General features: G+C 35.5%; 1 protein-coding gene and 1 pseudogene across 1 annotated transcript in view; both read right to left on the minus strand.

Moving 5' to 3' along the window:
• Positions 1–26,806, minus strand: part of TMX4 (thioredoxin related transmembrane protein 4) — a 41,587-nt gene that overhangs the window by 12,584 nt on the left and 2,197 nt on the right. Inside the window, exons 2-5 of the mRNA XM_011370129.2 lie at positions 15,803–15,918; positions 8,362–8,407; positions 7,362–7,490; positions 4,520–4,565 (exon numbers count right to left, since the gene is read on the minus strand). Of these exons, the coding sequence (XP_011368431.1) occupies positions 4,520–4,565; positions 7,362–7,490; positions 8,362–8,407; positions 15,803–15,918 (337 nt within the window). The remainder of the gene's footprint in view (positions 1–4,519; positions 4,566–7,361; positions 7,491–8,361; positions 8,408–15,802; positions 15,919–26,806) is intronic.
• Positions 11,579–11,697, minus strand: LOC111746947 (annotated as a pseudogene).

A 26,806-nucleotide genomic window follows, 5' to 3' on the forward strand; every position in this document is an offset into this window, starting at 1 on the left:
ATTATACTATTGTAATAGATGACTGAGTTAGAGCCAATTTTTGGCTACATACAGATTTGAGTAAGAAGACTAAATGAAGATACCATTACAGAATATACAAGAACATTCCAACCAGTAGTCAGATGAATTTAAAGAATGGAGCCAGGCCAAGACATCCACAGATCCGAGGTAGAGCTTTCCCTCCACATGAAGACCAGGACTGCCTCTAAGACCTGAACTACAGCAGGTCGGATTAGATGCTGACCGAGGGAACTCACACATCCAGCCCAGTGTTGCACAGTCTCACTCAGAGTTGGGCTGGCCTAGAAGGACAGAGAGCCTCTTGAATTTATATCTCGCCTATGTCATAGTACATATTCTGGTAAGTTTGGGGACAAGCCTTACATCCCTTTCATACACAGATCAGAATCCTCAAAATATATTCCCTATGTGGGAGCAGCTGAGAATGACTTCTCCAGTGATGGCCAAGGGTTTCCTTCCCCTTCCATGTTTTGACACTTGTAACAAGATGCAACCACACGGCCTCTTGTAGGCATTAAGAGATATATCTTCTGGATGTGTACCATCTCACTGCAATACTGTTCTAGATATTAGAAACAAGAAAACAAAGCAGAAGGAGAAGAGATGCCACCATCTAAAATACAAGGGGATGCTTTGGAGTTTTAAAATGCACTCTCATTATTCTCCAGTCTAAATACTCATGGCTTTTAATTCTCATCATGTGATATTTATGAAGCATTAGATCTTCTCCATCATACAGATTATCCTCCCAAAGATGTACCACACCTTATTGTAGCTAAAATTTGCCATATGCCTGCATCCTTTCATAACAGTAACACTGAGAAGCAGTAAGTCACATACTATATTAGCTTACTGAGCAGCACAAATTCATCAAATCAAGTAAGATTTGAATATATTCAAATGCTAAACATAGTTAGCAAAAGTACACATTGTACACCTGCCATAGAACCCTATTTTAATCCCACTATCAGATTTTGTTAAAAAGATAAATGAGTAAGAACATAAAATTATTCCTTGTTGCCCATTTAGAGGGGAAAAGTAAAGTGATAATGACAATAACTAATAAATATAAGTAACAAAAAAACAGTTATCAAGTATGTAATAGGTGCCAGGTTCTATGCTAAGCATTCGAAGTGTTATAGTAACAGTTTATGGCAGAAAAAAACAAATAGCTTCAGAGACATACACCTAAGGTAGAGGTAATGGCTTGTCTCTCTGGAAGAAAGCTAATGCCTCCCTGCATCATTGTGAAGAGAGATGAGAAGACAGAAAGACTGGAAAGTCTCTCCATACACGTGCCACAGACAAAATCTCAACCCCAGGATTCCCAATCCTGATCTGTGGTACCACCCTTGACAGTGGTGTTTTCCAAGTTCAGTCTTTTGTACATTGCTTTCATGGCATTACTTTCACCTTGTACTATCATTTATAATATTAATATTTTTCATTAAGTTGTGTCACTTGTTTTTTAAGTTGAATAAAATTGTTAAAAATTTTACATAGCTACTATAAAATAGAAAATCAGTACCATCAGTTCTGTAGAAGATGTCCACTCTGAGAAACTCCTCTAGTATATCTTCCAGGCTTTGTTATCTTTTCCCCCACTTAATAATAGGCAATTTTCCTTACGGAAGTATTTACATCTAATCAACTACCTATCCAGGGGATTCTGCTGGGGGAAAGACTGACTCCCCTACCTGTTTATGTACCCACGAAATCTCAGTAGGATAAAAGGGACTGTGGATGGGCATCAACAATCTTGCCTCACTGGCATTAGCTGCTCTGTCTTTCCTTATTCTCTAACCATGTTTTCTCCTTTGGTCTCTCTCTCTCTCACCACATGCTGTGCTTTTTCTGTTCAGTGGTTAATATGGTTGCACTACAGTTTTATATTGTCTACACATGAGTTAAAAACAGATTATGTTCCCCTACGATTATACATTCAGCACTGACGAAAGGATCTTGGGCAAAGAGGAAGAGCAGTTAAGTAAGCTGAGCGGGTTAGGTAGTCAGCTAGGAAGGCTGTCTCAGTGAGAGGTTCTGTAAGAGCAACAAGGCAAGACTGTACCTAGAGGCTGACACGGAAACCAGACACCTGACAGGTAGCTCAGGATTGGGTTCCACCAGGCCAAGACCATACTCTGTAAGCAGAGGACAAGGGCTGAATTCTAGAAACACAGGTGGTTTCTAGCCCTTCCCAGAGATTTCATGACAGGCTAGCAACTTGTTTTCAAGAAATAAAGAAACCACAAAAGTTGTCAAGAGGCTTGGGGAAGCTAGATGCTGATACAGAAGATAATACCAGATTTCTATAACAGATTTTTAAGGTAATGTATACATATGCATGAGGGGATCAAAATAATCTAAAAACAATCTACCATTTATGTTCTTTTAGTCAGGTACACTCACCCTACCCCACACATCCACACGTAATCCATAATCAGGGCAAATGTGTTAGTGATTCCAATAAATACAAATGGACTAAATGTATCCGTTAAAATAATTACTTCTTGCTATGTGCTTTTTACAAGACTTGCTTAAAACATAACAACAAAAAGGCTGATGGTGGAAAAAAAATTCCAGGCAAATGCTAACCAAAAAGAAAAAATACGGTATTAGTATTAGATAAAAGGAACTTTATGGTATATAAAATGTAATTTTTGTGTGTTAAATTTTACAGTTTATCTTATAAAACTTTTTTGTTCCCTTTTTAAGTATCCGGAAAGCCATTTGAAATATACATATAAATACCACATATACTCTATTTCTCAATCACTAAGAATATCTTAATTGGTTATCCAGAGATGGATCATATTCTATTTTCCAAATGGCCTTTTCTCTGCAGTCTCAATGCATCCACACAATCCATCCTTGCTGTCCATGGCTGGACACTGTGCAGATAATGATAAAACACCCACTCCTGGCATGATATAATTAAAGACTGTAACTCCTTATTTAAACTCTTGTTTATCTAAGTATTAAATGCCAAGTTGTATGAGGTCAGGACCATTATTTTTGTCTCTTGATACTATGTTTAAAAGTAAAACTCCTTAACAATGTGTGAAAGCCATGACCAGGTTCCATCTAAGCTCTCCTAAACCCACAGAACAAATGCACCTCTTTACCTGCACTTATTATAGGTTCTATGCTAAGATGTTGCTCTTAGCGGTTCTTGACATCCATCTACTATAATCATCCTGTTAAATTAGACATTGAAAGGCTATAAGGCTCTCACATGGCTACCAGAATATGACTCTATCAACCTTTAGTGTCAATATACTGTAAAAGGCAGAATTCCTTACTCTCAGTTCCCAGTTGGCTATTCATAATTCTCATCCCTTGAATAAACTTGTCACTAATGTTAAGAAAATGGTAGAAAGAAACCATATGAAACTCATACTATCTGGAGAGAGGAAAAATGCCAGTTATCGTTTAATACACAATAGCGCCCCCCCCAAAAAAAACTGGTTAACAAATTTTAATCAAAAAAAAAAAAAAAAAACGAATCCAAGAGATCAATTTAGCTTCTATTGTTAAAAAAACAAACAAACCAAAAAAAAAAAACCCTGAAATTGATATTTTATCTCAGAAAATAAAATATATCTGAAAAAAGTTTGTTCCTAAATTTCCGTCAACATATATCAATATGCATGAGCAAAAAGAGTCTTCATGAGCTTACTGAATATTAAGTTCCAAATATGACGCTATGACCTACAATCATAGCTTAGAAAAGACTTGAAATACTTTAAGGATATATATTTAATCCTACAGCAATTGTGTTAAATCTGGCAGGATTTAGCTCATTCTACACATAAAGAGGAGCAAAAGATTTTGTGACACAGTCAAGAATACATAATTATTCAACCTTTTAACCTACATAATAGTTCTAAATCACTGAAATGATACAATCACATATAGCAGGAGTGTTCAAACTTTTCCTCAAAGGGCAGGAGAGTAAATATTTGAGGTTTGTGGGCCACATGTTCTCTGTCACAACTGCTCAACTCTACCAGTATATAATGAAAGCAGTTATAGACAATAGATAATGAATGAACATGGCTGTGTTCCAATAAAAACTTTATTTATGAAATCAGGTGACCAGTCCCTAAGCTTTAGTTTGCTAATCCTTGACATAGAGATTCACTTTCAGGCTTAGATCTTTGATCTATAAGGAGATTATAACAATGGAAAAATAAGATGAAGTAAAATCATAAGCCCATTCAGCTTTGATAAAGGGATTTACCACTGATCTAAGAAAATATGACTTTGACACAGTAGTTACAGGTCCTTGTTCAATGTATGCCCTTCTATACAAAAACACATTTCCATTGGGAACTCCACGTGAGGATAGCTGTGTTGCTTAAAAAGAAAAACGAAGGTTTAAAAGTATTTATAAATGTTTATTTTCCTGTTGTTATAGAAGCTGCGTTCTTACTATTTAAAAAAAAAAAAAAAACTTCTGTAAAGAATTGCAAAAGTTACATTTAAGATTACTTACCCATATCTTGCCAGACATGCTAAAAAGACCAGCCATTCCAGACATCCTAAAAAAAAAAAAAAGAAAGAGAGAGAGAGAGAACTATTGGTGATGCTATGAAAAACTATGAAAAACAAAGACAAAAACAAACCTCAGATCACAAGGATCTGCCTTTCTACATTTTGCAGTACACTGTCCTCTCTACTCCATGGTTATCATTACAGTCACTGCTGTAAATACATTCAAATCCCCTGGCCCTTTCTTCCTCTATTGTACATACCTGGCAAAACCCCGACCTTGGGCAGCTGCATGTCTCTGGGGAAAAATCAGATGACCAGCTGACTGTTCTCCCTTCACAAACCTCAGGGAGCACTCAACACTACATTTTTTAAAGCTTTGCAAGAGAGGATAGCTCATATCCTTTCCCTCTCTTCATACCCTTACACACCCTCCCTTCCCCATGCATTCTTAACTAACAAACACTTCTCATATGTCACTACAAAATCAGAAGCCATTGTGTGATCTCTCTTATCTCCCCAGCACCGAATCTGAGCTGAGGTACACCTGCATCTACCTTCTCCTGTTATGATAGAGAAAGTCTACCTGCCTGACCACAGTTTAATTTCTCCACTTGTGGCTTGGATCCCATCCCTTTAGCTTGTGAATGACTGGGTTCTTTCTGCCATCCCCTCCTCCCGCATTAGCAGTTTCTCCCTTTCTGTCGGTTTATTTTCATCAGCATGAAAACATATTCTGCCCTCTTCTCATCTTTTAAAAAGAGTATCCTTGGACCTCACATGGCCCTCCAGGTTCAGACAAACTTCTCCAAAGAGCAGTCCACACTTGCTGTTTCTCCTTCCTTATAGTATATTTAACCCATCCAAACCTGCTTCTGTTCTCATTACTACACTAATACTACTTGTCAAAGCCAGTGACCTTGCATTGCTTCATTCAACATCCAAATCTCAGACTTGATCTTTCACCCATGGTTAACTTGGGACAAAAGTGACTACTCCTCCTCCTTGAGCACCTTAATTTACTTGGCTTCTAGGAAATCACATATCCCCGCTTGTCCTTCTGCCTCACTAGCATTCATATTTACTTTCCTTTTGCTGACTCCTTCTCTACCCGACTTCTTAAGTTTAAAGTGTCTCGTGGCTCAGTTCTAAGCACTTTTCTTTTTCCCTCTCTCTAGGTGATCTCCTCCCTCTTAATCCTTTAAATACCATCTATATGTTTTGTATTTGTGTTCCTGAATTCTTCAGGAGAGACTCATCTCCATGCATCCAACTTGACAGCTCTACAAAGAAGTCTGCATCTCAAACTTATTATGTTTAACACTGAACCTGTGGTTTGCTCAAATCAGTAACTGGTACCAACACCCACAAAATACTAAAACCAGAAACCCAAGAGATTTTTTGTGAATCTTCCCTTTCTTTCATCTTAGCCAGGTCTATCTTCGAAATATATTTTAAGTCCACCCAATCTCTCCATCCTCACTGCTGCCACCCTGATAAGCACTAGCACTAGGTTAGACACTACAACAGCCTTCTAACTGTCTGACCTCATCTATTCTTGCCCTCTCTGGTCTCTTCTAAGAACCACCTTGTCATTTGATGCACTGACAACACCCAAGTTCCTCATTGCGGTTAAAAGCCTGTGCGATCTGGCTCCTTCTTGCCTCTCTTTCTTGGCTTATATATCACTCTACCTACCTTTCATTGTCTTAACCTCGACCATCTTTCTTCTCCTCAGTATACCAAGACCTTTCCACGATGGAGCTTATATGCATGTTAGACCCATTCCCGGGAATATAGCTCCCCCTGTTCTTCACCTGGCTAGGCTGTCCTATCCTTCAGGGCTCACTTGTAGTCCCCTCCCCTCAGAGTAACCTCTCCTAGCCTCTCATCTAATGGAGGTCCATGCCCTCATGGTAATTCCATGTCTTAGTAAAGGTTTTCATTTGCTTGTTTGATTTTCAAACAGCCCTTATCCGGACTATGATTCTTCATATCTCTAGTTTTTTTCTTAACTGTGCCTGACTTTAAGTTACCTGAGGAGAATAGAGGGACCATATCTGTCTTGTTCACTTTTGACCATCTAGCACCTAGAACAGTATCTGGCATAAAGTCAGTACTCAAATATTTGTAGAATGAAAGCTGCTTTTTGAGTAAGCTGCATGTTTCCTGGGTATTATATAAATGCTACTAGATGATTCTTTCCTGAAATATAACATAATTTGATCCTTTTTCAGCAGGGACATTCCTTACAATTATATATACTAACAAAATTAACTCCAAATATGACAATTCATTCAAAATTAAAACCAAATGTGGAAAAAGTTATTGTGGTTTGGCCTTATCTACCTCACCATTATGGAGTCTGCCATTATGGCCATGAGTTACCATAACAATATTCCGCTAGGTGGCCAAAGACACCATAGGTTTTATTTTCCATATAGATACAAAAGCAATTCCTTCATGTACTATATAATTCAAGAAAGAGTTAGTCTCCTATATTACCAATAATTTAAAAGAAAGAAAGAATGGTATATGGTATTCAAAACCATATTTTGTAAAGAGAAAACAGCTGTCATGACTTAGTGCAAAAACTAGGGGAGAGGCTTTCTGTAACCCACCTGAATCTGGATACTTAATTCCCAGTATACTAACAATCAGCTGAAACACATGTGGGTCATAAAACCAGAAACACAACATGGTCTAAGCATGATCATGTGTAATCTGGGTAATTAGAGTGAATATGAAGAAAAATGTAACTTTCAAGGTCCATGGACTGTTCACTTGATATCTCTTATTTTATAATAATACTTTCTTGTTTAAACAAACAAACAAACAAAACTTACGCTAGAGAAGCTGGGGATTTCCAGCCAGTCAGAGGCTCAACTAATTGCCATTTCTTCTCTAAGATATAATTCTGCAGGTCTTCGTAGATTCCTGGGCCACGATAACGGCGGAATATCCCATCCTTAGCACTATAAATTATAAAAACAAATAGAAAATAAATTCGTTAAAATAATAAATGTTACAGATAACAAAAATCAAAATAATTATTGGTTTTACATGTGAACTCCACCCTGAATTTTAACTTGGCTCAAATGAACAAAAAAATTATAGTGAGGCATATATCAGAAAGCGTGTATAAATATTAATCTTCTCAATTCCTTACTCCGTGTCTGAAGGTTGGTCAATTCCAAGTTCTATCCTTGACCTACTCCTCCTCTCACTGTATATGTTTTCTCTAGATATATTCCAACTGTTACCTACTTCAATACTGAGGAATTCCTAATATGTATCTCCAGTCTAGATCTTTCTTCTGAGCTTTAGATCCTGAAATCAAACTATCACCTAAACTTTCCTATTTGGAATTAGCATAGTCACTTAATACTATCTTCTCCATTTGGGCCTCTATTTTCTAAACTTCATTTTATTCTAATGGCTCCTAATAGCTTTTACTAGTTATACATAGCATATTGGTAGTCATCTTAGGCTCTCCATTCCTTACTGCTAATCAGTCACCAAGTCCCAATGATCCCACCTCCTAAGTATTTTAAGAACCTATTCAGACCTTTCTTTTTCCCCTCTCACTACCTGAGCCTCTCTAGCCTCATCACCCAGGATGATTCAACTGTACCTTTCAGGTCAGCCGTACAGAACTAGTTACAGTTCTTGGAAGGTGAAAAGGCCTTTTCCACCTTGTCTACTTAACCAATTCCTACTTTTCTATTAAGAATCATCCCTCCTTTTATGTTATCCAAAAAAAGGGTATGGAAAACAACTGAGAATTCCTCGTACATATCTACTGATTTCTAATATTTGCAAGAGCAGAAAACTATTTAAACTTACTGAAAAAATGCTGGGAGAGTGGTAACAAAGAAGCGGCCACTCAAACCTATAAGAAGATAAACAAAAAAAGTTATGAGTCAAACTCAGACGAACTCAAGTGTCTAAATTAAGTTGTAAGAACAAGAATGCTTGGGGCTTGCTTTTATAACCACAAATTAAATCATGGATATTGTTTATTTTTTTGACTTAAAGAAATTTTATTTTTACCCATTTTTATTTACCTAGCACTCTCTGGACACTGACATACAATTTGCTTATCTTTGATGTGTTACACTTGAGTTTTCTGTCTTGTGCATGACTTGGAATTGTATGGTGGCTAAAAGGATAGGCATGTGACCTAGATTAAACACTAAATTCTCCATTTACTAGCTTTATGACCTTATATAAATTACTTAACCTTTCTCAGTCTCAGTTACCTCATCTATAAAATGGGTATATTAAAGCCTAATTGAATTGTTCTGAAGTTAGATTAGATCAGTATGTTAAGTGCTTAGCACATAGTAAAGTATTCAATAAATAATAGGTATATCAGTTACATGTTTAAAAAGAATTATGAAATAATAAGATCATGTATAATCTCTGCACATTTATAACATTTGCAAGTACTTTGTATATTAAACAGATTTTTTCAATTTGTCTTAGCAAATCATTACTGAATACTAACCACATATCAAACGTTATGCTTGGTACACTAAAGACAAAAATAAATAAAACCCTTAGTTACTCAGCAAATTTTTACTAAGCTCCTTCTCTGTTCCAGGGACTATGACAAGATGCACAGATAAGCAAAAACGTGTACAGTCTTTGTTCTCAAAGAGCTTAGTCTAGTAGCAGACAGAAAGAACTTAATACTCTCAATCATGACTATAAACAGAGATAGATATCAAGAAAGGGGCATGTAACAAAAACCTGAATGAGATAAAGAGTAAAAACCAGATGCTTGCTCTCTAAATGTTTACAAATAAATAATACTCATGCGGGCACCAAGAGTGAGCAGGCCTAGTTCTGGTGAAGAGAAGGAAAGTTAAAGATCTTCCTGGCCAGCATGGAAAAATGACAGAGACATCATTTGTACATTCTTACCATGTCTGCCTTTCCCACTGAAGAACAATCTGGACAAAATAAAATATGTAATCAAATAAAGTAGCTCAAATTTTACATCTCTGTGGTCACATGCAGTTTGAAATTCAGCATAATAATTATTAATGATGAGTATTCCCAAAGAAAGATTCTCTATTTTTTTCTCATATCAAACCAAGTAGACTCTAAAATAGCCCTATGGCACTTAAAAGAAAACACGGTACTCTGAAGGCAGTAAAAGTCAATGTTATAAAAAGAAACATCTACAATATACATTTATCGTTGTACATTAAACAAAAGTACAACAAAAAAACCCACATGTGACCTGAGAAGCTACCTGGGGATTGTTAACAATCACATCTGTCTTCAGGACAGTCTTATCTCTAACATGCTTGGAATTCCACCCTAGCAGAGAACAAGGGTATCTTTTCGTATAATTCCGACTCTAGATTGCTAAAGTGGAAAGTATTGCTAATCCTCAGGGCTTGAAAAGTGTTATATGGTTTTGCTTAAAATAATTATTATAAACAATTTCATATCTCACTTCTTTTCTAGTTACAGATTCTTATGACCACCCAAAAACTTTATCTAAGGAAAATGACAATGTTATGGAATCATGCTCTATTTATATGGTCTTTTAAAATGGAATGAACAAACAGCATCCCCTCACTTCTTCAAGTTTCTATTTGAGTTTTATTTTTATCAGAATACGTTGATAGGATTTCTAATAAAACCACTGAAGACAATATTTTTAATTTGTTCTTTAAAATTTTTCATACATTCTTCATCATCATTGTCCATGGCAATAAATTAAAAAATAATAAATATAAAAAATACTTCATAAAATACATTAAATTATATAAATATGCAAAACAATATTTCCAGATTCAAGACCAGCTTGCCTGGGGTCAAACCCCACTTCTGCCTCTTACTAGCTTTTATCTGGGACATTAAATTTAAATTCTCTGGGCTTCAGTTTCCTTATTATAAATGGGCATCATAATTTCTATTTCAATTTTAGTATTAATTTTATATTTACAAAGCACACAGAAAACATTATCTGACATATAATAAATACTAAATAAATGCTAGCTTATTTTCTACATTTAAAACAATGATTCAAAGGTAGAAAAAAATGAGAGGATGTAACATATTTAGTGTTAAATACCTTGGAAATTGTACATTATTTTAGATAACATATTTTTACTAATAAATGTATCCAGAGATAATAAGAAAAAGAAGCACAGTGACAAATGGTCTCTGAGATTATTCTGCAGTTTTCTGGTTCAGGCTATAAGGTATAACAGGATGCTTGTTCCCAAAATTGCCAGGTTAAAGGGTATACGAATTTTATGGTTCTTGATATGAATTGCTATGCTGTTTTCTGTAACGACTGCACCAATATACAAGAGAACATAAAGTAAGGTTCATATAAAATAATGACCATTATTAATAAATTGTTATGCTTCAAGATTGCTTTCATTTATGTCTGTCAATATTTCTTCAAATAACACCCATGTGGAATATTAATAGTAAGGTTATAGTATCTAACTCAGATTTAAGTTCAGTTTGTTGTCTGGAATATACACTGTCACTGATGACATATTCAGTAAAATCAACAAGATTAAGAGCAACCAAAACAGTCCTTAGATTATGACCACTTCTAAGCCCTTGAAGATCCGACACTATAGAAAATTCACCTCAAATAAATGTCACTTCTGAGAAGTCAAAAGATGTCAGAAATCTCTGGGTCTCATGTCAGTGCTCCAAAAATGTCATCTAACCTTTAACATTGATACTATGAGGTGTCAGGGGAGATACTAATTACCTGAAAATTTAAAACATGATCAACTTGGAACAGAGAAGCATCATCTTAGGTTGCAGCTTCAGGGTTGAAAAGCAAGTGTGGATCTTAATGAAGCATTTTAATAAGGCAGGAGCTCATTTGAAGGTTTGTATAATGGTTCACTGCAACAAACTTCAGAAAGTGTGGAAGAAACAAGTACACTCTTAAACCTTTAAGTAAGAGAGATAAAGTTTAACTACAGGTCTCCTGCAATTTCTATATGCCTTTTTTACTTTAAGGGTAACTTCCACTTTATTATTATTATTATTTATTATTATTATTATTTTTTAACGCCTACAGCACCTGGTATTGCTAGGTGGTCTCCCATCCAAGTACTAACCAGGCCCAACCCTGCTTAGCTTCCGAGATCAGATGAGATCGAGCCCATTCAGGGTGGCATGGTCATAGACATAACTTCCACTTTAAATTAAAGACTGTATTGCAATATAAAACAAGCATTAATCCAAAATGCATAAAAAATTACTTATTAGCAAGTTTATCTTAAACATACACAGCAAAAGAAAAAAAGAATTAAAAGATCGGAGAAATAAAAATGATGATGGAACTATATTTTGATATGCAAAAACACAACAGAAATTATTTAAGTTCAATATTAAGAAAATGAGGATAGCTACTAGTTTTTCTTCTACCATTCATTAGCTGTATTACCTTGGGTATGTTACTTAACCTTTCTGCGCCTCAGTTTTCTGAGTAATAAATACAGAGAGAAACAGTTTGTTCTTCTTAGGAAGCTAAAATTCATGTAAGTGCTTAAACACAATTAGAGGCTGAAGTAAGTGCTTAACTAAAGGTTAGTTATTACCACCAAAGGGAGTAGCAGAAGGAAAACAATGAATAAAAAGGAGAACTAATCTTACCTTCGAGATTGAAATAAAGTTGTCAATATAATAGAATACAAATGACAAATTTTTATAATTCTGAAATTAAAATATTAACATTAACTGAAGTATAGTAAGCTAAATTGGCTTCTGTAATAAATTAGCAGTTTTAATTACAAAGCTTATTCTTGGCCCTGGTAGAGGGTTTGGTTTACCTCTAATCTAGTGATATAGCCACAATTTTACCCATGAGTGCTCTATAAGCAGCTACTGTTTTCCTGTCCTTGACAAATAAGCTCATCTGCATGGAACAGAAGGTTCAAATATATCCTCATTAAATTTAATTTTTCAAAGTCAACTCAATTGAAAAATCGCCTGGTCTATGTAGTATTAAAAAGACAACGTAATGTTACCTAATCTAAGGCCTGTCCTTTCCTTGACTTCTACATCCCAGCTATAAAAATGCAATGAGCTTATAATCTCCAGTCTTCAAAATTCTAAAACCCTATTTTTGGTTTAAAATACCTAAAAAAATCTTTTATTAAATAGACCAGTGGAATAGTTAATGGCATAACTAAAGAATTATGCATGAATACTTTAAAAATTCTTGCTTTCTCTTCTTTTTAAATTTTACTTGCAAGGAAAAGAAATGAAATTATCCTTTACTAGCACTCCAGTTGCAAGGTAGCCCTGAAAAAAGAATATAGTAATGGAGATCTGTAACCAAATATAAATCTGTATACAGAAATATCCAGTAAAGTGTTAAACTGTGAGGAAAAACCGTATCGTTTCAATGGTTCCCCACTGCTTGATGAGGATATTAGATTTCGTTAAAATGAACACTCAAATAGCTTCCTAAGAATAGAGACCAGCAATCCCAGAGGCTTGCCAGTGAATCAGTACCACATAAGACAGTCTCTTTTTATTTGGCTTCCAGGAACCTTTACTTCTCCATCTCTCTCCTACACTAGCTTCTCCTTTTCTTCTGCTCAAACTTTTCTTCTAAATGTTGGAGTCCCCTGGCTCTCAATCCTCTAAACATTTCTCTGCCAATTTAAAATTTTTCCCTCATTTCAAAGACCATCTACAGTGATGATCCTCAAATGCATATTTCTAGCTTATCTCTATTTGGATTTCTATTAAACATCGTGAAACTTAAATTCTGTCTCAAACTAACCAAAGGAATTCTTTTAAAACATAAATCATATCATGTCATTTACCTTGAGTACTCACTCCCTGGCTGCCACATACCCCTAGCTACACAGTCTATTTGCTCTGCTTGGAATGCTCCTCCCTGAAAGCTTGTTGGAATTTACTTCCTTACTCTGTCAAGACTTCTGGTCAAACAGTCCTTCCTGACCATGCTATGTAAAATAGTGGTTTTCAATATTTTCTACATGTTTATCCTGATTTCTTTTACCATCAGATATTATTTTCCATTTTACTTTTGTTACTGCCTATCTCCTAACTAGAATGTGAGCTCAGTGAGGAATCAAGTCTTCGTCTTCTTTATTCACCTGTACCATTATTCACCTGTATCACTGTTATCCAGAACAGGGCCTGGAACATGGTAAGAACTCAAATATTGTTGAATAAACACATTAATTGAAAAACATTAGGACTGTAATTTAAACTTATAAACATAAAATAGTATAATCTGAAGTGAAATACTCTCTAGGCCACTCAATAATGTGGGTAGAATTTTGTCCCCGAATTTTTATTTGAGTTATAGTTTTTAAGTTTTTATCATTTAAACTAATTCGTGAGCCTCTACTTTAAAAAAATTCTTCTAATACATATAACACTTTTCCTTTTTGGATTTTATTTCTTCACTATTCATACAGAATACCAGACCAAAGACCTTTTCTATTCTTCTTTGATATTTTAAAAATACATAGTTTATATTTACATAAATACCTATGAGTCAACGATGAATTTTTTTGAATTTGTTTTTAAAATATTTCATCATAATCGACTTCTCTTTTACTTCATTATCAAAAAAGTACTAATCAATTACCAATGGAAAAATAACTATAAGTCTACAATTTAGATGGAAAGACTACATTTAATTAGACTTTAGATTTGTGAATCCATCACAAAGTGGTTTAATTCTTTTAATTCAAATCATGCTGTGAATTCACAGCAGGTATACCAAATGGCTAAAATGTGAATAGAACTGCTGCATTTCCAAGAAACTCGTAAAACGTGTCTGGTGCTCACTAACTACCAAGGCTTACATCTGATTTCATTGGACTCAAACTACTAAAAGATGAAAACAAGTTTACAGCAAAAATGTAATTGCTATGACTGACCTCCAAACAGAATAACTAACTATAACAGCCCAAACCATGAACTAATAACTATAATTTTCTGTCTCTAAATAGCAGATAGGCAGAAGTGGCTTTGATTCAAATGTTTTAAAAGGTGGAGGCTTGAAGACTAATGGCTTTTAATAGAACTCTCTCTCCATGGGTTTGTCAACACATTGATCTTAACAGACACCATCAATTTTGTTGTCCAATTAATCGGAAATTCAGTACTTTGTCTTTTTTTAACTCACAGTTATTACAGAAACATAATAGCTACATTTGCATAACTGCCTTCTTTTCCTTGTAAAGGAATAAAATAGGTAGAAATAGAATGTAGATAGGAAAAAATGCCTAATAAAGATTGAAAACAGTCAAATTTGAGATTTGTGTCATAAAAGCCCAACTTTCCTTTTCAATTTATGTATAATACATAGTTATTTTTAAACTACAAATATAAATTGTGTATATCTTTTCAGAATATAAAAGATTCCTCTACTCTCCCCTTCTTTCTCTTGAAAAATTACATCATTAACAGCTAATAAATGTAGATGGAACAAGAGAATTAGAAATTCATTCTGGAACTCACAACGAAATATTTGATTCAGGTTAAGATCATCATTTATCTTAAAACTCCAAAGTATCACCCCACAGATTACCTGCTAGTCACAAAGTGGGATCTTTTTTTTACAATGAAGATGTTTAGTGGCATCACCTTAACCAAGTATTCAAGCTCAACATCACTAATGGTGACAGTATGTGTCTTCTAGTGGGATAAAATAAAAAGTCACAGCATCACCTATGAACCACTCTTGCCATAAAATGTCTAACCTGAATCATGCCTCTAGGCTGAACTTCAAGTTTATAGAAAATGCAAAAAAATATAAGTTAAATGTCATCATAAGGAAATTACATAGGCAAATATCTAGCCTGTTCTCTACGGAATATCGATGTCATGAAAAAAATGGGGGACTATTCTAGATTGAGGGCGGTTAAAAACACATAACAACCAAATGCAAATGGTGAACCTTGATTAGGTCCTGGTTCAAAAACTATAAAAAGACATGTGGGAAATAATTAGGGAGATTTTAATATGCCAAAGTATGGAAGGGTGAAGTATCATGAGGTCTGCAACTTATTTTCAAATGACTGAGCAATAGAAAAAATAATAAAAATATAAACATATATACTCCTATACATGTGTAAACACACACATACATAGACCCAGATCTGCTTAAATGTTATCTGTTGATTCTAAGTGGTCAGTTCATAGGTATCAATATCCTGGTCTTCAACTTTTCTATATGTTTGAAAAAATTTAAAATGAGAAGTAACAAACTTTTGCATTTAATGTTCAATATTTACAGTACCTGGTTCTTGAATGACATCTACCTTCCCCACATTGATATGAAGTATTTCACCATTCTTTGCAAATGTCTCCCATTCTGAATCAGTCTGCTGGCAGGATGGACACCAAGGGGCATAACTATAAAAGAATAGTAGCTAATCAATATAGACACATGAAAAATACTTGTAAAACAAAACGAATAGAATGTTTAAATTAAAAAAAATAAATCCTTAATTAAAGGGAAGCACAAAAGCAAGCTTCCCCAAAGTCATCTGATATAGAAAAACAGAAGCATATTTCTCTCCTAGAATTTAATACAGGAATATTAATTCCCCAGGGAAAAAAACAGCCAAATTTAAGATCTTCACAAACTACTGTAATATGTAAAATATTTTATTTCAAAGTTAATCTTACAATCAACCCAAATTTTGTCACTTTCTACAAAGCTCTTTGATTTTTGAGGCAAAACACTGTTTTGACTGCCCCACTAAAGGAAGACAATTTTAAACTAGCCAAACTGGTTTTGGATTCATCAAAGTTACACATCTGATGAGCAGAGATGGGAAAATTTGTTGCTAGTGGGTCCCCAGGAATGTGAATCTTTTCCAAAGATCTGTGGCAGTTCTGACCCAGTCCAAGAAAGCAGAAGCAAGCTGTGGGCTAAACCAGCTCCACCAAACACTTTCTTAAATAGGAGTTAGAAATAACTGGGCCTTCAGCCAGAACCCTTACTTCTTCATTCAATAAATATGAATTGAGCATCGTGCTAGAAGCTGAGGCCACAACTGTGAACAAGACAGACACGGTACTTCCTCTCCTTGTGGGTACAGTGCAGAGATGAACATTGGTACGCAGAAGGATAATGACAATCCAAGTGGCAAATGCCATGACTGAGAGTTTGGAGCAGATGCTACGGAGACACTCTGGAGCTGGGTGATCTCAGAAGTACCCACAGAGAAAAAAGGCATCTGTGCCGACAGCTGCATAAGAGTAACAGCCAGAGAGGGCCAAAGAATATTCTGCTCTAAGCAGAGAGAACAGTAGATGCGAAGGCTCAGAGTACTGAGAGAAGAAAGTGAATATTATCCACTGCCTTTTAAAAAGTTGTATTAAAGAAGTTTGGACTTTATTCCAAGTTCTATGGTAAACCCTAAAGAAGTAAGAGAATTATGATGACTTACATTTTCGAAAAATCATCTGGTAGGTCTGTGAATAATGGATGAGGGAAGGAGAAGATGGAGGCAGAGAAAAAAACTGGAAGGCTGGGCCATCTTCCTGGCAATATGCTAGTGGCCTCACTCTGCCCTCACGTAGTCCTGGAAAATACTACAAACACTCAGACCATAAAACTCTGAAATGGTCTAGGATTTTACCTGCAGATGTTAAAATGGAAATCCAGAGACAGTTGCTGTTTAAAACGTATAGTGGATCGAACGGTATTCTCTAAAAGGATATGTCCAAGTCCTAAGCCTCAACACCTGTGAATGTGATCTTATTTGGAGTGAGGGTCTTTACACATATAATTAAAGGATATTTGAGTGACATTATCCTGAATTTAGCTTAGACCATAAACCCAATGACTGGTGTTCTTATAAGAGAAAAATTTGACACAGAGACACAGAGGGAAGCCATGTGAAGATGGAGGCGGAGATCGGTATTAGGCAGCTACAAGTCAAGGAATGCTAAGGATTGCCAACAGCCACCAGAAGCTAGAAGAGGCAGGGAAGGGATACCCTCTTAGAGCCTCCAGAGGGAACCATCTATGCCAACATGTTGATTTTAGATTTTTGGTTGTCAGAATTATGAGAGAATAAATTTCTGTTGTTTTAAACTATCAAGTTTGTGGTAATGTGCAGTAGCCCAAGGAAACTAACACAGAAAGGAAGATAATCTCTGAAACTAGAAGAAATTGAGATCAGATATTCCTTATGAAGACTTAAAGGGCTGGTAGGGCTATGCTCAATATAAATTACTGTGAACAAACAAAACGTTTGCTGGAAATCCATTTTAAAATACAAACATATGACACAATTAAAATGAAGATAAATATTACAGAATAATGTCACAAAATACATTAGTGCAGCTGGAGAGATGTTTTGTTTTGCTTAATAATATCCAGAACAAAACCAGTAAATAAAACAAGTTAATAAATGCTCACAAAATAGAACAGCAAACTCCAGGGGGGAAAAAAATCCTTGGGAACTTTAATAATATTTCAAGATGTCACCAACTAGACATTTTATTTTTAAAATCTGCTTAAATTATATTTAAAAAATCTTTAACACCAGTCAAATATTGAGGAAATAAATGTAATAGATATTTAAAGAATACCTGATATCACTAAATTGTTTATGTATAATGGGTGAATGTTAGCATATTTAAATTATGCCACCAAGTAGTAGAGGGCAAGGTATATAGATGAACCAAGACTGGCAATATATTGATAACTACTGAACCTGGATGATGGATAATAGGATTCATTTTACTAATCCTTTCATTTTTAGTGGATGTTTGAAAATTTTCATAATAGTTTTTTAAAGATTTGCTTAAATGAGAAGATATACCAAGTTCAAGATAAGCAGGCTCATCAGCACTGTAAAAATATCAATTTCCCCAATTTATTTTCCACTTTTTCCATTCAGGAACTGTTTTTACAAAATGCAGCATCTATTATTTCGACATTAAGAAAAGAAAGGGGCAGGAGAGTAGGAGAAACTGGAAAGAATGCTTGCCAAAGAAATACATACATACACACACGCATGCGCGCGCACACACGAGAACAATGCCTTAGAGAAAGGAAAAAAAGGAGCGGAGAGGAGTGCTAAACAATGGATCAAAGGTGCTTTCAGGTCATCATTTACAAATCTTTTATCATGAACTAAGCAGAAGTATATACTATATAAGTACTATTCAAAACTCAATGCAATCATGCACATAAACCAACTTGGCTGAATAACAACAAAAAAGTATAACTGGGCAAGATATTGATCTTTCACACTATAAAAAGGTGGGGGTGGGTTTAAAAAGTCAAGACGAGGGGGAGGGATGCATTTATTTCAGGAAAAGTACGGAGACTGGATACAGCCCAAAAGAGAGAGGGCTGCCCAACGCAAGGCATGCATTTCTCTCTCCAGCCTGGCCCCAGGGGCAGCCAGACTTAGTAAGCACAATTGTTCATCCTCTTTAACTCCATCGCTAGAAAAGACTAGTATAGTTAATTCTAAGATCATCCTAAAATGTCATTAATTTTCCCATTACAGCTCACTGTCCAATCCCTGAAGTCTCAGAGACATTAACCGGAGATTATGGTCCAAGAACAATCTACCGAAATCTTTGAAAGTGGACTTTTTAAACACCCTATCTCTACATTTCCAGGGAAAAGTATATTCCTGTTATACAGTAGGTGTTCAATAAATGTTTGCTAAATAAACAAATGAACAAACTTTAAAGAAAATCATATTCTTCATCTGAGAAGTTATTTTCTATATATTTTCTACATATCTAAAATGTCAAGTGAGACTGAGAAAGCAGTTGGTAAACTCTAGGAAAAAAAATAAAACAAAAAATTTCATTATTAGGTACTCATCAAAGGCATTTCAGTATATTGGATAAGAGTTCTGCCAGAGGGTTCAGAAAGATCAACCATAAATTAAACATGTGGATTTGGGCAGGTTAATAATCACTCCATGCCTCAGTTTCCTCAACTGTAAAATGGGATAACAGCAGCTACCTTAGAAGGTTATTGAGAGGCATATATCAAGAGCAATAATTAAGACAAATTATGTTTGTAATATACACTACTTGGTTTCGTTAAAAACAAAACAAAATTCAAGAGTAAATCTGAAGATCTAATTTGCTTTATGAAGCAGTTCATGAACTGGGCAGCATCCCATCTACCAACTAAAAAGGTGCTCTGAGGGGTTGTACAAAATGAAAGCATTTTTTATAGGGGCAAGTGAGCTATTAAGAAAAGAAAGTATTATTTTTGAGCCAGGACATTCTTTCTTTGAGGGAAGAGAACCGAAAGTGATATAGGACATCATCTGTAAAATTCTTAATCTTTTAGCAGGAAATGATATGGGACATCTCTTGCAGAGTTCTTAATTTTCTTTTTTGTAAATCTAGTTACGTTTTCTTCCCTCCTTTCTTTAGGAAAAAGGCCCACTCCCCCAAATCCAGATAATGACCCTGAAACTGGCAACTCAGGTCCTCGGGCTTTTGATAAGGATCATTGGGATCATCATACAGGAATGGCCCTAGGCCAGGCAGGATCCTTAGCGTCTGAGAGGGGAGGGGACTTTAGGCCAAAGATTTTTTTATTCTTTAAGAAATATATTGAGTCACATGAGTTCTTTGTATATTTTGGATATTAAACCTTTATTAGAGGTGTTGCTTATAAATATATTTTCCCATTCGGATAGTTGTCTCTTTACTTTGTTGATGGTTTCTTTTGCTGAACAAAAGCTTTTAAAATCACATGATATCACTTATAGTGGGATATAAACCTAAAAGCAACAAAGGAACAGGACAAACAAACAGAGACTCATGGACAATGGACTAGTGGTTACCAGAGGGTAGGGGATGAGAGAGGAGGCGGGAGGTAGATGGTGTAAAGGGGGTCAAATATATGGTAGCTGAAGGAAACTAGACTTTGGGTGGTAAACACACAACAGAATATATAAATGTCAAATTATAATGTATACCTGAAAATTATATAATTGTATTAACCAATGTTACCCCAATAAATAAAAAAAAAAAAAGGAAAGAAATATATTAACCAAGTCTGTTTTCCTTTACTCACTCAATAGGCAAATCAGTAATAGAAATTAATAGATATATGATTTAAATAACAGGTTTGTATTTTCTTTTCCTTATCTAGGGACTGAGGTGGCACTTCAGCAGGAAATCCAAGACCCCGCCCAGACTAAGGCAGAAAAGGAAAGAGCTCCATGAAACCCCAATAGGCAGGGATGAGGACCCTTCCCAGCAGGAAGCAGATACAGAAGAGATCTCCCCTCTCTCAACATCCATACTACTAATAATGGGGTTCATGGCTCTTAGAAAAGAGTTAAGCAGGAAAGTTGGATAGGGGGTTTTGGGTCTGCCTGCAAAGACAGTGAGGTCATCCTACTCCAGAAAGGGTCTGCCCCAGCCCACCCACAATTAAGCAAGCCAGAAGGCATTTTTGGGATATAAGTAACTCATACCAGGAAACAAGTAGGCAGAAAATTGGGTACCAGTTTTAGCCACTCACTCACACCTGAACAATGAAGACCCCCCCAACGACCTTCAACTCACCTGAGCCTCATTGTGCCTTCATTATACTATGATGCATATGCCCAGAAGTTCATTAATATCATTATAACAGACTGAATTCTGGGAAAGAACATGTGCAGAAAGCAAATGATGAATCACTGAGTCCTATCAATATTAATGGTCAATCAAGGAAGCCCACTTCTCTAAGAAAAGTGACCACCCACAGCAAATAGGGATAAAAACCCCTAAGGCTTTGTCACCAGGCCTTCTGAGCCACCGTTCTCTTGCTCAGGCCCGCTTCCACTTCTGGAAGTGTACTTTCCCTTCTAATAAAGCTTTCTTCTCTACTGTATTTCAGTGTCTTGCTCAATTCTTTGTTCAAGACATCAAGAACCTGGACAGCGTGTCGGGAGAAGATCCCCGCTCCCCGGTAACAAAAGGGTTCTTATCATGCAGGCTGTCTCTTCTTTGGGGGTGGGGGTGAGGGTATGCAGGGGTTCCCGACCCCTTGGCTGTGAACCAGTACTGTGGCCTGTTAGGAACCAGGCCCACAGCAGGAAGTTAGTGGCAGGCGAGCAAGTGAAGCTTCATCTGGATTTGCAGCCACTCCCCAGCGCTAGCATCACCACCTCAGCTCCACCTCAGATCATCGGGCATTAGATTCTCATAGAAGCACCAGTCCCTGGTGCCAAAAAGGTTAAGGACTGTTGGGTGGATGGACAGATTAGCTTACTGGTGCTTGACCAGAAAATTCCAGACTGAATGATTTAGTTATGTTTCTGGGAGAGGTCGAAACTGCAATTAGAGCAGGTATTAAAGCTAGGTTTGGTATCATGGACTTTTAGCATGAGTGACACCATTCTGGACTTGCGGTTTTCTCTTTAACATTTCCAAGACACTTTTATAACACACTAATTCATCTGAACCTTACAAATTCATTGCCAAATAAGGCATAATTAGAGAGACTTGTTTAAGGTCACCTAAACCCATATAGAGACTTGTTTAAGGTCACCTAAACCTCATCTATATGGAGGTATTTATGTGATTAAAAATCTCCAAGGAAAATAAGACCTAACATCAAAAGAGAGGGAAAGAGAGTGGAAAGGTGAGAGAGAGAAAGAAGGAGAGGTTAGAGGAGAGAGAAAGAGAGGGAGAAGGAGAGGAAGAAAAGGAATAAAAAAAAAATTACCGAAATAAGTATATAAATATAATAACCTCTAGCTTCTTTGTTTCCCTAGGCCTCTGTTTTTGCATATAACATGGAAAATTTGCTACCTCAGTAATTATTAAGTCATGCAAATTTCATCATTAGAAAAAAAAATCCCAGTCCTAATCTTTACACAGGCTATTATATAAATTGGACTTCTTTGTAATATTGACCTTTAGATATACAAAGCCATTGAGGTAATTTTAGATATTCCATTTTCTACATAGCTGTTACCCATTGGTCTGTAGTGCTGTTAAAGCCATTCTTTCTGAGATTTAATCAGAGCTTATTGTGTTGGAATGCAAGAAGATCATTCATTCACCTAGAGTGTTCTTTTAGAGATGGAGATAAGCCAGCTCCAAGTCTCCAGTGTGGGAATTGGCCCTTTGTTGTTACGGCTTTTTAATTAGTATTATTTTGTATTTAAAAGATAGTCACTTAAGCAGTAATTTAGAAACTAAATAAAATACCCCCAGGGGCCAAATGAATACAAAGGAAACTAATGTGACTTTCAATCTCTTCTTCCTCTGTGTGTATGTATACATATTATACATAAAAGTAATTTATTTATGTACATATGCATGAATAAAACTCACCAGAAAGGACTGAATACAATCTTCGTTTATATTACTTAAAACTAATGCTTAGTGGAAGTCTTCTCCTAAGAACTGACTAGTGCAGCTTTGTCTTTCACATACAATCTTTCTTTGATTTAAGAGTGTTGAAGAAGAATTAATACCTTACGGTCATGGAAACTCTAAAACAGTATCTTCCTTATTCAAACTCTTTGCTGATGATACTGGTATACAAAATTAGTAAACTTCACAATGACATTAGAAAAATATTCCAGACAGACAAAACACTGTTAAATTATGCTGACTAGGATATCAGTCTACTGTTTTTAACCATTTCTCGGAAACAAAATTCAACATGCTTTTCTTAATCTACGTTAGTATTCACGTAAAAATTATACTTAAGTTCTGCTTTATGCAATGCGGTTGAAGGCCCCTGAATCTTTAATTGCATGAACTCAATTTGCTATAAGATTTCAATAAGTGTACTAAACACTTCAGAAAAAGAGTTAAATATATTTCCTAGAAATAAAACTTTACTAAAAGTACATTTTTATTCCCCCAAAATGGGCAATTTTTCTTCTGTCTAGGCTCGAATTTCACCAGTGTTTCCCAGTACATTTTTTTCTTATCCTTGCAGAAATGAGTTGGGCAATGACAGTCAATTTTCACTTAGAACTTAGTTTGACCAAAATGCTCAGAAGAATTTGTGGCAATGAAAATGAAAGAGGTGTACTAAGTTTATTCTCCTGTGACTTAAATGAAATTAAATAAAAATGTCAACAAATGATGCCTTTACTACAACCAGTGCTATTTTTATCTTTGGAAAATCTCTTAAGAACCCAAAAGTTGAAGTCTTATGCTCAAATATATTTCTTTGGAAGATCATTTCTAGGAAATTTTATTATAAAATGTAGAGGAAATAACACAAATTGATGGCTCTATGAAAACCATAACAATACTTGCTAAGGAAAATGGAATTCACTGTTTTTTACTAGAATGAACATTCCATGAAGGCGGTGACTGGTGCATTGCCTGTACCTAGAACATAGCCCAGCAGGTCTTAGGCCAAAGTAAATATTTATTATACCAATGAACAAGTGGTGAATGAGAGCGATTATCCTTAATATCTAAGAAAATATATACAGGTATTTCCTTCAGTGATATACTTAAGGAAGCTCTTGATAAAAGGAACCATTAAAGTCTATTATTCATTCAATCACCTACCTAGTCAAAAAGTATTTATTGAACACTAGTACTTGATAGTTATTAAGGCTCTTGAGATAAACAGGAAGAAGAAAAACTTAGTTCCTCTTCTTAAAAGCTTATCTGTCTAGAGGAGGAGTCAGACAAAAACCTAGTATGAAAGCATATAAATTAATTTATAATTACAAGTTGTGATATAGGCCATGCTAGATACAAACAAGGCACAGTGAAAAAGAATTTTCCTGGGGGACTGGGAAGGCAGAGCAACTGTTTGAGTGTGAGGGCTGTCAAGAATGAGCATATAGTAACAATGCTCTTCATTAGCAAAAACTAGAGAAACAAAAAAACCATGGGTAGGCCTCTGAATTCCACAGGGAAAAGGCCTCCCCTTACGTGGGCCAGGGTGCTGGGTAGCTGTGAGCCTAAGCAGGAATGAGTCAGACTCTGTCTCCCTTCAGGCTCTCCCACTACCCAGCTACTCTCTCTGGCTTGCATCAGGAAGCTCTGGCCTGCATTCTAGTTCTTACCTTCCCCACAATTTACTAAGGATCCAGCCTTGGCCAAAGCTTTAATCTTTTCAAGTTTTCCTCTCCCCTAATTAATGAGAATGGCAATGAGAATTCTGCATCTGATTGCTGGAATGATCAAATAAGGCAGCATTCAGAATGTATGATGTAAGCAATGTAACTGTTTACTATGACTGAAATGCTGCTGCTGCTGCTGCTGCTGCTACTGATGATGATGATGATGATGGAAGTGATGTAAATGAATACCCTTTGTGGAAACAATCTGAAATAAAATATTTTTAGTTAGCTTATAAGCTCCTCTTTTGCACGTTTTTAAATAGCTATAGCAATACCTAAGGTAGTGATTTTCAATCGGAAGCTTCTGGAAATGTGCACAGGGGATAGAGGTTGTTAAAATTTTTGATGTCACGTGATTACTAAAACGTAGCAATGGCCAGCGATGCCTCAGGTTCTGTGATGTGTGGGCCATTCCCCATTACTAAAGAACTATCCAACCCAAAATGCCAATAGTGCCCTGGTGAGAATACTCAACTGCTGAATATACACTGCTGAATACTCAACAGAGAAGAAGTATTCACTAAATAGTTGCTAAATAAATGAAAGCTACATATAATATTTCCTTTCAGAGCACAGTAGACAGTCAGTCCATTGAAATCAAGGAATGTAGCTCATTCATCTTCATTTTCCCAGGTCTCCAACCCTGAACCTGACACATAACAAGGAGTTAAGGATTATCTCAAACACTCACTCAACAAATCAAAACAATCTGTTAAACTGCAAGAAATTCTATTTGACATTGGTAAGTTATAACAATAATGCTGACGATGGTCTCTTCAAGTATAAGAATAATATTGGAAAAACAATACAAAAACCTAGTGGTCCTAGGGAAATAAACACCCCAGGGAAAAAAATTCTTCCATCATCAGATGATTAATTTCAATTTTGAAACACCATCATCCAAAGAATAAAGTCAGAAAGAGCAGTGCTTTATAAAGATTTATACACTTTACAGAGGTAACTTAATCCAAGGACATACTTCTTCTCTGGATATCAGTTTAAAGGTAGGCAGGTCAAAATTAAGCTACTTAGATAGCATCATATTTCTTTTGAGGAAAAAAAGCACCAGAACAGTATACAGAATGTATTACATTACATATTTTTCTGTTTCAAAAGAACAAAAGTAGTATTCTCAGACTGATATAATGGGAGCCAAGTAAGTATTTAAAATAGCAAAAAGTTTCAATGCAACTGAATGAAGATATGGAAATAGGGGAAAGAAAAAATTAGGAGGCATTTTAAGGATGAGGTAATCTTTCCTAACCCTGAGAAAGAGCGAACTTTTCATCAAAGGTTAAGGATGGAAAAAAGCACAGCAAGCCAATTACAGAGACATGGCAGAAATAGAGATAAAAAAAAGTCCACAGCATTAAAGAAAACATAAATATGTAACAATGGAAGAATTTTTCAGATCTTAAAAAGGTTCCAGAATTGCAAATATATTTTTAACTATTTCTCCTTAGCATAGAAGTGCTTTTTTAAAATTGAAAATTCATTTGCAAGGATCAAGAAGAAATGACTGTTGGAAAGACAAAAAAAATAACAATTTTTACAATAGAAGCTTTTCATGTCTCAGAGCAGACAAACACTGCTAGGTTCTTAAAAATAAATTATCAATACCAATATAACCAGAAATTGCATTATAGCAGCTTTGTATAAAGTGGAATATAAAAGAAAAAAATTCCCAGAGGAGAGGTAGCACATAAGCAAATAAACACGCTAAGAACTGTCATTCAAAGTAATGTCAAATTTTTAATACTGTCAGAAAGCCTAATTTGCTTCTTTAAAGAAGTTAAATACATCATCTAACAATGTGGACCCCTAATAATCTCCATTTATTATGACCAGTTTGCCTGAACAAAGTGTTAACATGGAAGCTAATATTAACACATTTTGTTCTTTGTTATATACATTAGAAAAAAAATCTTATAACTTATTGGCTGTTTGAATGAATTTTTAGAAATTTATAGTAGGCCTATCATGATGTTGAGCATATAATGAATTTTATATTCCTTAAAGTGTTATATTTTGTCAAAAGGAAGAGAAGGAGTGTCACAACTAGACAAGAGCCACAATATTCCTTCAGGATGAGCACCTAGGTTCTGGTACATAGTAAGTCGGATGCAATGGTTTAAATCCTCTTTCCTTTTCAGCTTTACTTAATATTCTTAAGCGTACTGGATGAAGAGGGCTCCTACTAA

The sequence above is a fragment of the Pteropus vampyrus genome, unplaced genomic scaffold (genome assembly GCF_000151845.1).
Source record: "Pteropus vampyrus isolate Shadow unplaced genomic scaffold, Pvam_2.0 Scaffold7, whole genome shotgun sequence".
Taxonomy (NCBI): Eukaryota; Metazoa; Chordata; class Mammalia; order Chiroptera; family Pteropodidae; genus Pteropus; species Pteropus vampyrus.